Source organism: Cygnus atratus, chromosome 27 (genome assembly GCF_013377495.2).
Source record: "Cygnus atratus isolate AKBS03 ecotype Queensland, Australia chromosome 27, CAtr_DNAZoo_HiC_assembly, whole genome shotgun sequence".
In the NCBI taxonomy this organism is placed as follows: Eukaryota; Metazoa; Chordata; class Aves; order Anseriformes; family Anatidae; genus Cygnus; species Cygnus atratus.
The window spans coordinates 2391369-2404282 of NC_066388.1; the positions used below are offsets into that span (position 1 = coordinate 2391369).

The window sequence follows — 12914 nt, forward strand, 5'->3', positions numbered from 1 at the left end:
CAGGCAATTTCCTAGCACCACTTCCCACCCATCCAAAGATATCCAAAAACAAGCAGGTGAGAAAGTCATTGTCATCCTCCCAGTCTTTAAAGAGAAAGAGGGTGACCTGAAAAACAACCACAAAGACCAGGTCCCCGAAAACTACGCCCACAGAAGCTAGCACCCAGGGAGAGGGACACAGCAAGCCCTCACGAGGCTCATTTCAGCTTACAAAGAGCTTCATGCGTTATTTAGTAGCAACAATGGCAGAAACAATGGGACAATAAAGGACAAGGTGCCCCCGATCAGGCACGCCATCAAGTCACTGCTGTTGACTGTCCCCTTCGCAGAGTGCTGCGGAAAGGCAGAAAACCCTTTTGTTTTCACATGTTGTAGGGTTACCTCGGTAGGGCTGGCGTTCCTGGAGGAGCTCCGTGCCTCTCCCCTTCCCCAGGCTCTCCATCTCCACCATTACCAATGTCTCCCAACCATTTCTTCCATTAGGGGCCACGCTTGGCCCTGTGTTTGGACATTTCCCATACACAAAAACAAAGCAACAAAAAGATGAATGATACGTTTAAGAGGCCGTGAAGCCAAAAGCTTCGGTGTCACTCTCTGGTCCATTCCAGGTCACCGGGGAAGGTCAGAGAGCAGTGCCCTCGCCTCTCCTTTGTGCTTTTCTGCATGCCTTACCTGTCCTTAATGGACCTGGAGAAAGGACAAGGCGAACAGAAGCAGCAGGAGAAAGAAAACAAAGCATGTTAATGCAGAAACGGACACAAACAGATAAACACTGCCATTGGGACTTAGGAATCCGAGCCCAGGAACAGCAATACCTGTTTTCACTCAGTACCTAAGTCTCTCAAAGGAATCACGTTTCCCCTCGTGCTGTTGTTTAGTGTAGTCCCTTGGGAGAAGGCTTGTCCAGGGGGTAGGGTGGGATAGAAAGGCTCACTTCTTTTTTTTCCTAAATAATCTGGAGCTGCAAAAAGAGATGCAAGAATAAGGTGGGTTTAGTCTCCTTCTCAGGAGATGTCCCAAATACACAGCAACCTTCATCCTCTTCCAGAGTCCCTGCCCCATCAAATCCCTACAGATGATCAGAAAAAAAATATGAAAAAACACAATAACAACAACAACAACAAAAAACAGCATAAAATCCACATAACACACACTAATTCTAAGTACTGGGACAAGACAGCCAGATTTCCAAAGAAGGTAAGAACTGAATTTGCAGCTACTTGTCCCAGGGTAATTCAAGCGCCAAAAAGCACAGCAGCCTGGTAGATCCAGGCGTTTAGGTTTGGCACTTCGCTGATCGCTTTTGAAAATCTGCGCCTCCTCCCCGTGCCTGTTGGGCTTTAAGTTCTTAAAGCAATTAAAGGCACCCGCACATCTGTCAGCCTCGATATTGCAAACACGAACACGCAGCGAACTCACGCAGAACCCTGGTGGGAAGGGCCTCACGCTGTCCGTGTGCTGAAATCTTGCTCTGTTTTCTGCAGGAGGATGATGCACGAGCACGAACACAGCAGATCTAGGTGCCCTGTCCCTTCATGCCATGCACTGGGCTGCCAAAGCCTCGTTAGCCGTTAATCAGCAAGGAGCACCTCAAAGGCAATGCCCCCGAGGAGCAGACCGCTCGCCAGTCCTACCCCGCAGCCCGTCCCATCGCCTCCCAGACACAGAAGCAGCGAGGCTATAGGAGCAGGGTGACCTGCAGGGTGCTCTCATCACCTCCTCGCACTGACACACTCCCTGACCACGCCAGAAGCTTGTACATATAGAAACTGTCCAGTACTTACCACCGTTTGGTCCCCTACGCATGCCCTGATGGCCAGGCTGGTACTCAAAGCAGCATTTAATAGGCTCTCTTCTGAAATACACATCCACAGGACAAGCTCTACTTATTTCCATTCCCCAAATCCAAGCACATCCCAGTTACGGCTTTAAAACCAGCTCCTGCAAGAAGCAAATGCCAGAGGTTCAAAGTCAATGGTGCTCTACTCCTGGGGGTACAGACCAAGGACAATCAATACGTTTACAGCTTTGCATCCTAAGAATGCTGAACATCCTCTCAACGCACTCACCCCTCTCCCAGCGACAGCAATCTACCAGTGGACCACTGCTAAATCAATCTGAAGGGACCAGGCAGTTTCTCTGCAAACCATTCTTCCCACTTCGCTCCCCTCCCCACCATCCTACCATGTTTCTACTGCATCTTCTCCGGGTAGAGAACAGCCCTTCTCCAGCAGCGCTAAAACCTTTCATTTTGAGGCTAGAATGCCTCAAATAAGCAGTAGCAGCGCTGAAGAGCACCAAAGCGCAGCAAAGTCTGTTTTTCCTCAGCCCTATGTTCTCCCAGTCCTTATATGCCCTTGCTTCTGATGAGTGAAACAGCTTTCCCCTGGGTGCCCTTTGGAAAATTGATTAACTCATTAACTCAGCTGCCTCTCACTATGCCCCCTGCACCTGTGGGAGATCAATGGATTAACTCCAGCCTTGCAGGGAGTAAATAGAGCCCCCCTGCCACACCCGATGCTTGCTGCACTCCTGTCAGTCCATGAAACTGTGGATGGTCATGGTTGTAACTGCTGGGAGTCAGGGTTTAAAGAATCTCAGCCAACTCCCCACCAATCTTTTAGCTAACATTACAGCCATAGAGATGTTATGCGGCAGAAAACCCGCATGCATGAAAATATAAATCCAAAAAGCAACGGGAGAGAAAATTTAGTGGAAGGAAAAAAACAAGCTGTGAAAGTGATGGTCAGTGATTGGCATTATGACAAATTGACCCATCACAGGCATTGGTATCATTCCGTCTCCGAGGAAATCTTGTTTGGATCCAAAATGTTTTCCTCAAGTGGTTTCTGTTTTTATGATTTTTCAGAAGTATTGTGTTGTTCTGCATTCTGTATTTGAAACGCTCCATCTCTTCTGCTAAAAGACGCTTGGCATCTGCCTGGATAGTGCCAAGTCACACCCTGACGCTTCCTCTCCACTTTACCACTAACGTCAATCCTTGTCCAAAGGGGAACTGCTTTATCTAAGCACGCAGTTAGAGGCTCTGTACTCAGTTTTAAGCATCTCAGAAAGAGGAAGTAGAGGCTCTGTAACAATCAACACTGTCAGTTGTCCGATAACAATTATCAGCCTAGGAGTGCAAGAAGTTTGTGCTACAGTTTCAGACACCAGAAGTGAGAGGCGTGCAGCCTGTGCATTCACTCAGGAAAAAAAAAAAAACAGCTCAAAAAAACCAGCAGAATATAAAACAAAATTCAGATTTTTCTGTTCATGAGAACAGAAGTGATTTATACTGCGCAATAAAAAATCCATACACCAGACGTTCATATAAATCCCACTTTTAATCATGGACAAATTTACTTTCAAGTAAAATTAACAGCTTTAAATAAAATATAAATTAACAGTTCAGAGTACTCGAAAACAAAAAAGACACTGTGCATGTCTACTCTAGCGGAAACAAGCCGAGGCATATTCCAGTTCTCTTCACCTTGCTGGAGTTTCAGGGCAATCTCTGAATGAAACAGAAATAAAAGATTAAAAAGTAGTGAGGTTTGCAACTATGGAGATACAGCTTCCTAGATAAAAGGGACAGATATCTGCGATATCAGATAACTGTCACAAATAAAACTGGTTTAAGTAGTTCTGTGGAAGTACAGCATTGGGTGCAATAGATTTTTCTTCTCCATCACAGTACTTATTCCACAATATAAAATGAGGAAAGCTGATCTAAGAAGTTTTCTAACTGCTTTTGAAAACCCTGCACTTCCTTTTCTTTGACTGAGGAGATCCAGAACTGAGAAGTCTAGCAATATCGATCCTGGAATCTGGAAAAGAAAAATAAAGCTCATTCATCCTAGCTAACAGCATTTCACAGTCTCACCCACAGGATGAGAACTCACACTCACTCTCTTCTCTTACCACACAGCTTAAGTTGCTGCCTCTCACTTACTGGCATCGAGTCTTTACTCGCCCCATTACACACAAAAGTGCAATATTAAAAAAAAAAATAGGTAATTTTTGGCAGATACTGTCTAATGAGACTAAGCCAAATTGACCCCCATTTCCCCATATTTCCGAAGCCTAGCTGAACTCCACGCTCCGGCCAATCTTCTTCTTCAATGATTTAAAGGGACAAAAAGGAGAAACCCTGAGGCAAAAATGGCTTTTTGTGTAGGAAGTCCAATAAAAGCTCTCCATCACAGCATCTCATAAGGCTCCTGAGATCTTCTGTGGTGGGAGGCCTTCCTCGATCCATAGGGAAGTAGACGAGCTATTACGCAGCATTCGCCTGTGGATCCGTCTGAGCCTTAGCAGGTAAAGCAGGATGGAGAGCAGCACGATCAGAAAACAGACAAAAAACAAATAGTGATTGTAAACAAAGGAGAAGCTCCTCCAGTGGGAGTGACTTCCACGAAAGTTTTCTTGCTGGATGTCTCTGAAAAGAATCGGAGAGAGAACAGACATAAATTGTAAACCAAGCCTTGCCTCCAAATTATGTTACCAAAGAAAACAGAACCCATTTTAGTAAAACAGGCTTTATCAAGCATTACTTGAGCTACCTGAAACACATACTCAGGTTCTATATGATGCACTAGAAGCGGCATCTTGTCTCCCCCTATCTGTCAGCTGCTTTGCTATCACTGTACCTTCCCTCATGAAAACTCTTCCCTTCCATCCAAAAAACTGTTTCCAGACATTTGAGGAAACGAGGGGTACCTTAGAGGTAAAAACCGCGTTCGGTAAAGAATGGCTCCCAACGTCCACTGCACCTCCTTATCGTACACCTGCAGGGCTGTTTTCAAACTGTTGTAGCTCACAGGAAAAGAGAAGCCACTGTGAAATACTTCATACATCCAGGCAGACTTAAAACACTGGTACCTATAAAAAAGAGGGTCATCTAGTCAGGCATTTGTTTTTTTTTGGCAGTTACAGAGTCCCAAAGGACTAGGGAGCACACTTAGACATGGGACTATCAGTAACTTTTACGGCTGATGCAATATTTAAGGTTATATTCACACTTCCAATGATTTCATTAAACGGACCATTTGGACATGACCGCTCCCTGGCAACTCTGCCTGAATGAATTTGCTGTACAAACACGAATACTTACTTCAATCTGTGGAGATCAGCATGTGATGCATAAAGACCACGGTCAAAACGTTCCCGCAGGACAGACCACTTAGTGGCACAATAATCCTTAAAGAAAGGGGAAAAAAAAAGATATAAACATTGCTTCTGCCTTGAAAAGATAAAAATGCCACTAGATAAGATGTTCTGTAAATACCAAAGGCTAGAAAACTCAAAGATAACAGTTTCCTTTGCATTGCTATTAAGCCTGACCACAAATTTCACAGTATTTTGTACAAAACCATTTTGACCCGTACTCGGCGTCTGTGGTAAAATTAATATGCAGTGGGACTTAGATTGTTTAGTCATACACTTGGAGGTGAAGCCTGTTCTTACGGCTCTGAGAAAGCGGGTCACGTTCCTCTAGTTTACACCGTGGTATTACTGTCCCCAACAGGCTGATCCCTGTTAGGATTAACATCTGGGGAACCGGTACAGAATACATAAAACAAAAGAGAAAGGAATTCTAAGACATTCCTAAATAGAAGCAGGAGGTGGAAGCAGCATGGACTCCGCCAGTATCAACAGTTCTTCTGGAACTGGGCCACCCTGCATCCCAGTGCTTTTACAGGCTAGCTGTTTCAAACTAGAGTTTCTCTGAAGAATACTTCACCTTTGCAGCTTTAGTAAATTTAGCAGCATTGTAATCTCCTCCCATGCGCAACACGTCCTCAGTGCAGTAATAGAACTCTGAGAAGCCATAGAATTCACTGTTCTGAAAGTGCACAGCAGGCTGATAGACACCATTAAGGGATGTCTGCGTTTCGTTAGTCTTGTTCATGAACGGCTGAATAATTTCACGACACAGATTAAAGTCTCCTGTTCCCCGCAAATACATTATCTGTCCGTTTTGATGAATCTCATCCTGAGCATCCAGGGGCAGGCAAGGATCTAAGTACGGTGCATCAGAAGTCATGCCAGTCTCTTTGCCCAGCAGTCTGGTTAAAAAAACCAACACAAACACAGTAACAACTGCAGCTCAGAAACACCAAGCTCCAAATTACAACAGCATCAAAACAAAACAGCATCCTCACTTAAAGAAACTTCAGCGTTCCACATAGCACACTAGAAATTACGCTTTATATCGGGATACTTTACTAACTATATTTAAGTTCGGGGTTACAGAAGCCATATCGCCAAGGAATTGAGGCTAGTTACCTGTTCTTAAGTACCGTGCTGGTAAATAGGCTGTCTTCGTATCTCTGGCGTGCTGCATTCCCTCCAAAGCCAAGGAACGTTGCGACATAGACTCTATACACGTGCTCCGTTTGATGAGCATCACAGCCCAAGTTGAATTCTGCAAGCAAGTTTTTGGCAACTTCCTCCTGTAGGAGCACAAGCACTACGATTAGGGGTAAACAGCACGAACCAGAACCCGAATACTAGCTCTTTGAAAAACAAGGTGCACTTGATATCTTTAAACATCAATCCCTACACATCTATTCTGCTTTTTATAGGTCCACGTTACCTTCGATTTGATAGGTAAGCACGTTACTTGCAGACAACCACACTGGATGCTATTGATAAAGAACTGCTACTATGGACACTGAAGTACCTTTTCCCATGGAAAAGGACGTGCTACGGCTAGGAAGCTCAGCGATACCACTTCTGACCGAGTCCCCATGCTATTAATTGCTAGGCTGCCTAGATTTATGGTCTGCCCAGCAGAGCTGTTCTTCATTTTCCAATTTGGAAGTTTTCAAGCTTTCCAGGAAACTCTGTCAGTCACTCAGCTCCCTCCACATACCACACATCAGTCACTTGCAGTAACTTCTCAAATATTTAAGGGATGTGTAGCAGAAGCGCTTCATGTAGAACATGCTTAGATAAGTAGAACAACATTGCAGGGTTTCCAACAGATGTTATAAACGAGAACCAGCAGTGAGACCTTCAGCACCACAGCCAGTTGTTGTCCTTTCTTTGCTTAGGAACCTGAACAGGTTCCCCAGCCACAACACCTACTTTGTATTGGTTTACGCTCAGATAAAGACATAAAACAGGCATCATCAATTAGCTGCAACTTTTATTTCAATAAAATATTGAAATCAATAAAATAAAAATTCAGGGCAATCTGCTCTGAATCTGAATGCCCACTCTTTTAATAGTCCAAGCTATTTGTTACACCACCTGTCTGAAGGGCAGTGTAGTTACTAAAACCTGTAATAATGAAAAACCATAATTTGGTTTAAAATACACATATATAATATAAAATATACACACACCTCATCACGACAGTGCACTGAGTCAAACCACGGGGCTTTTATGCTATTCTGACTTTAGATAATTTCTAAGTGATGTTAATGGGTGGTTATCTAGTTTTAAAAATTCAGAAGCTATCCTAGAACTCAGTATGCTGCAATTAGAGCAAGTGACATTCCCTTTAGGACTTTCAACAAAGAAATTTGCTTGCTACAACAGATGACTTGTGCTGAGGATGCAGGGAACATTTCAACAAACTGCACACCGTTAGCCTCATGCCCTGCTTCTTCAGTTTCTACCAACCCAACTTATGAAGGAAAAAAAGACACATCCCTCACAAGTTCTTACAAACAAACAAACCTTAGGCCTCTAGAACAGAGTCCCATAAATATAAACACAGATTTAAAATTGTATAAACACACATGCACACGCACACACAAAGAATGCAATTAAACTTAAAAGTGACAAAAATACAAATGAGTTGCTTAGCTGATGAAGGGCTCATTTTTGCCATCTTCTCTTGCCTTTGTTTTGGATGTGATGTAATGAAGAATAGGACTCAAAACAAAGAAAACAGAAGAACGAAAATGCATTAAAATAAACCGAAATGAAAAGAAGAAAGTTGCACAGATAATAACCTGCTGTGAAGAGGCAAAGCTTACAGTTTTAGGGACTTCGTATGCTATCTGAGTCGACACTCCGCCCATGTCAAGAATACCCACTGTCCTCTTACGGAAGATAGCCTCTTTGTTTTCGCTGCCTGGGACGTGCACCTCCACGATGGCTTCATCCTCTGGGTAAAAGAATGAAAAAGCCATTGAAAAATACAACCAGGATGGGCCTAAAGCAGCACTGCACTACCCGTAGCGATTTTTATTTTGTAGCGATGCAAATCATTGAACTTTCACCTACGAGTTAAACAAATACCAGCATCTGCCCGTATCCTATTCACTAAAATCTTTATCTAAAAACACACCATCAACAGTGAAAGCACAGCAACGTACTTAAATCCTTCCTAAAATCCAAGTTAAATTCACAGTTAAGATACTTACCATCATCTGTATGTTCAAATCTTCCAAGAACAAAGTTGATGCCAATCCACGCATACACTCCTACATGCATAAGAGAACATATTGGGACATTTCAGGAATGACTTAAAAACAAAGAGGATTTTTTCTGCATATGAGTTATGTCTCTGCTCATGTTTTCTATAATAAAATATTTAAACGTTACACATTCCTGACACATTATTCTGCCTTCTTTTCCAAGTCAAGATTCGGACAAAAATCCCAATTCAATATACCAAACACAATTTGATGTCTAAATTCCATAAAAAAGCACCTTAGCTTTTAAAATGATTTTAAGCCTCTAGCAAGCCGATCACAACCGAACACTGCTCCTTTAGAAACCATTTTTCCCACTCCTCATCAAGAATGTTGTGCCTTATCCTGATCCCCCCCTCTCTAAAGGGTGAGAAAATTGACTAAAATCCTTGCTAAGCACAGATGAGTTATTTTCCCTGCTAATTAGAAAACATTTAGACAAGCTAGATCACAGCAGATGATTATCTCCACACTCCATCTGTTGCCACTGAGGAATAAGGTCTCACAACTGAACCAGAATTTTAAAAAGCCATAAATAAATAAAAAATTGTTCAAGTTGTACCCAGAAAGTAATAAATGTTTCAAAGATTATAATTATTTTTCCAACATTAACCTACCTTCCTGCTTCCCTGAAATAACCTCTGCGTGCGAGTCCGAAAACAGAAAATCAAAGTGCACAGGAATATCAGTGAGCAGATCTTCAAGTATTGCCTTCTGCTGGCTGCAAAATTCCATTTTGAGCAGTTAAAAATAGCCAAAGACACCGAGCTCGCTATTCTAAACGCTAAAAATAAGACAGCCAATAACCTTTCTGGCAGAATCCTCATTCCTGCAGTGCACAGAATATAAAGAGGAGTCTCTTTGTGTTTTGCACGGGGCACGTGTTCAGCAGCAAAGCTCAGAAGTGGAGAAATGTAATCACTGACCTTCTCAGGAGAGTTGGCAAACTCCGAAATACCTAGCGGAAACAGATAAATACGAAAGTGAAGCAACTCAAGCTTTGGGTATTTCCTGTCTGGGAAATCTTGCTAACCAACACAGAGCAGAAACAAACCGAAACCAAACCCAGGAAATCAACTACAGACATAAGAGATGAATAATTAAGCTAACACTTAACCGTCCTCTAAACAGTAAACAAAAGCCTGTGTTGGCTATATCACCTATTTAAATAATTGGTTCAGATAGCTTTAGAGAAAGCAGATTACTTATTCACTAAATAATCAGAGCCGAGTTAACTGACAGCTGTCTCAGTAAGCAGAGAAACCTCCCCCTCCTGCCTGTCAGTGTCACGTTTCAAGCTCTAAAGACGGACAAAGCTGTCTACAAAGCAAACCCAAAGAAATCCGAAGGAGCGCCACGCTGACAACTTCCAAGTATCCTTTGCCCAGACATTTTAAATATAGGGCTTGAAAAAACAAAGGTTGGACAGACAGCTATCTAGAAAAATCACACGGCAAAATAATTTCTTCCCGGTACCTGGCTTAATTTTCATAACCACCGGTTTTCTGTTCTTGTCCCTCATCTGTTTTATGTCCAGCAGGTCATGGGGGTTACCGTTGTGTCTCGGCCAGCAATACACAAAAATCCTAGAGCCGCTGCTGCCACAGTCCACAACGATTCCATAATTCAGATTGGGGTTGTTTGTGTCTGTAGCTTCGGTGTCGGTTACCCGGGCAAGATATCTAGAAGAAAACTTGGCGTTACCACCTGGCAACCGAGCTCCATATGGAAGCTTCTCTCAGCACCAGACTCCAAACAGGACAACAGTTTCCATCACAAGGATCACAGCTTTCAGTAGCGTGCTGAAGGAAAGCGACGTGCTACCCATAATAATCAAACTCCCAGAATAAATACCAGAAGTAACCTCCAGAAAAAAGTCTCCCTCAACATTCTTGCACCTGTAGTTTTCCTACCCTGCTACAACAACTTTAAAAGAAGTTATTAGAAAGCTGAGTTGCTGATAAATTGAAAGAAATGGAGAGGGAAAATTTCATTAATAAAACAGATTTTTACTAATTTTCCCGATTCACTTATTTTATTCACGCTTCCTGCCAGTGCCTTGTTTTTCACGCCAAAACCACATTTTATTCCCCTCTCCGAGGGCCTTTTCAGCTCTCACCTGTGGAATCTTTTGTCCCTGGACGCACGCCCGTACTTGTTGCGGATGACAACCAGCGAGTAGTACAGCAAGGAGACAGCGGCAGCGAGTATCCCGATCACGACGACCTGCCGCAACGTCGTGTTGAGCACGCGCGGACACCCCACGGGGGAGATACTGAAGTGCCAAGAAGCAGGAAGCAAACACGAGATGCTGATCCTAAGATACAGAGAGGATAATCTGCTTTAAAGACGGGCTTTGTTACCAAAAAGGGGCGTAGAGCATTCTGAAATGAGCCAAGGACAAACACTTATCAGAGACCTTCCTTCGTTATGTTCTAGCTCAGTTTTGCTCATGCTCTGACTTCAGTCTAGACTCCGTTTCCACACTCCCACCTCTGAATTCATCGTTAGCCATGAATTCATAATCAGGTTCCCCGTCCCTCGCTCAAACGACGCCAGAATTGGACAGTTCCTTGAGGATCCTTACCTCCCCATCTCGGGCTAGGAGCAGGACCAGCGGACAGCGAGCAGCTGGCGTTCCAACATCAGCCGGTCACCTCCGACTGACACGGCACAATCACCCTCAGAGCCATTGCTCTCCTGGGCCTGAAATAAAGAGCAGCGAGAGACAGGTGATCGTCCGGACACGGTGACAAAGAGCACTGCAGGTCGAGGGAGGCGATCCCTCTGTGAGGCCCCGCCGAGAGTGCTGAGCCCCATTTTGAGCTCCCCAGGACGAGACACATCTGGATGAACTGGAGCAAGCCCAGCGAAAGGCCACAAAGACAAAATCAGGCACTGAAGCATCTTTCACATGAGGAAAGGCCAAAAGAATTGGGATTGTTCTGCGTGGAGGGAAGAGTTCTCGCTCACACCTACAAATATCTCACTGAGGGATGTAAAGAAGAGGGAAGCGCTTCCCCCGGTGACACCCGGCGACGAGAGGCACAAACCCAAACACAACAAATTCCACCTGGACGTAGGAAAAACCTTGCATCATGAGGACAGCTGGACGCGGACACTGGCTGAGCGCTGCCCATCCCTGCAGATAACGCCTGAAGGGATGCAGCCTGTGCCAGCCGCCCCTGCCTGCAGCTGGGCCGCCCCCGGCTCAGCCCAGGCAGCTGGGGATCTGTGCCTGCAGATCCTAAAACCATTAAAGTTGGAGAAACCCCCCAAGACCACCTGGCCCACCACCCCCTGGGCACCCCCACTCCCTGAGGAGAACCGCCTCCCCTCCCCCAACCCCCTCACACCCATTTTTAACCCCCCCCCCGCCTCCACACGACCCCGGACGCCCCCATCTCCCCCCCCCCCCCGCAGCCCTCACACCCCAGGCCCCACAAACCCCCCCCGGCCCCTCCCAGGGAGCCCCGGCCCGGCCTCGCCCCCTCCCCGCTCGCCCCCAACGGCACCCCCAGAGGCCGGAGCCTCCCCCCGGGGCTCAGCGGCCGCCGTTCCCCGCCCGGGGCCCCCCCAGGGGCTGCCGCTGCCCCCCCAGGCCCAGGCCCGGCCCCGACCCCGGCCCCGCACCTCCGCGTTCGCCACCTAGCAACGGGCCTCAGCGCCACTTCCGGGAGGCGCCGCCGGACGTGACGTAAGCACGCGCACACGTGGCACCGAGGGGGGGGAGGTAGCGCGGGGAGGGATTTATAGGGGGCGTGGGGATGTTGGGGCGTGGCTTAAGAGGGGAGGGGCGTGGCTTAGGGGTGGGCGTGGCTTTAGCGAGGGGGCGTGGCAGCGTGGCCTGTGTGCCAGGGGCGTGGTCTCGGCGTTGGGGGCGTGGTCTCAACGCCGGGGGTGTGGTCTCGGCACTGGGGGCGTGGCCTCGGCGCTGGGGGCGTGGCCTCGGCCGTGGAGGGAGCGCGGGCGGGCGTTAGGACCCAGGCGGGGGCCGCTCGCTAATTGCAATTACGGGGCTTAATGACCGCGCCGCGCTGAGCGGGCGGGCGCCACGGGCGTACCCGTAATGACACGCGTGTAAGCACGCGAATATCTGCTTAGCCACCGTGAGGCGCGGTGCTGTGGGGCCAGCTGCACCAAACCTGGACGGATTTACAGGCAAAAATTAAATAAATCTGACCCAAACGAGCCCCAGTTTCGCTCAGTTTGCCCCTCATAAAGTCCTGGGGGTGTTCCCCGAATTGTCACCACGCCGACACCTCGGTGGCAGCGCTCCCCTTCAGCCAGGGTGGCACCGGAGCATCGTCACCCCCCCCCCAGAGCCCAGGTTGGGCAAAGCGATGGGAAGTGGAGTTCTTCCCCAGTTCCTTTCTCCTCCAAAAACCGATGAATTTTGGCCAAATGTAAGCCGTGCTGGGTGCTGCCACCGAGTGGCAGCACGGCTTGTGCTCCCCGATCCCTTGGGGAGTTCAAACGCGC

The 12914-nt window shown here is 46.5% G+C and overlaps 1 protein-coding gene across 4 annotated transcripts; it reads right to left on the reverse strand.

Annotated features, from left to right (window-relative positions):
• Positions 1 to 3325: 3325 nt before the first annotated feature.
• On the reverse strand, positions 3326 to 12161 carry ENTPD4 (ectonucleoside triphosphate diphosphohydrolase 4). 4 transcript variants are annotated; one of them, XM_035562668.2, is made up of 13 exons: positions 12066 to 12161; positions 11020 to 11138; positions 10552 to 10749; positions 9909 to 10114; positions 9240 to 9390; positions 9050 to 9153; positions 8382 to 8441; positions 7992 to 8122; positions 6289 to 6455; positions 5744 to 6068; positions 5114 to 5199; positions 4720 to 4881; positions 3326 to 4438 (listed from the first exon to the last, which is right to left on the reverse strand). In XM_035562668.2, the coding sequence occupies exons 2-13, from the start codon at positions 11025 to 11027 to the stop codon at positions 4210 to 4212; spliced, it is 1827 nt and encodes a 608-aa protein (XP_035418561.1). In that variant the 5' UTR covers positions 11028 to 11138; positions 12066 to 12161; the 3' UTR covers positions 3326 to 4209. The 4 variants fall into 4 exon arrangements, with proteins under 4 accessions (XP_035418561.1, XP_035418560.1, XP_050571702.1 ...); XM_035562667.2 differs by having other exon boundaries at positions 7968 to 8122; XM_050715745.1 differs by lacking the exon at positions 12066 to 12161 and adding an exon at positions 11234 to 11505 and having other exon boundaries at positions 7968 to 8122.
• Positions 12162 to 12914: the final 753 nt, after the last annotated feature.

Bases quoted from the DNA above. Each gene is read 5' to 3' on its own strand.
- ENTPD4 (XM_035562667.2), bottom strand. The intron at 9,154-9,239 runs GTTATTGGCTGT...GGAATTTTGCAG, and splicing joins ATGAGGATTCTGCCAGAAAG to CCAGCAGAAGGCAATACTTG. The intron at 5,200-5,743 runs GTGAAGTATTCT...CCTTTCTTTAAG, and splicing joins AATTTACTAAAGCTGCAAAG to GATTATTGTGCCACTAAGTG.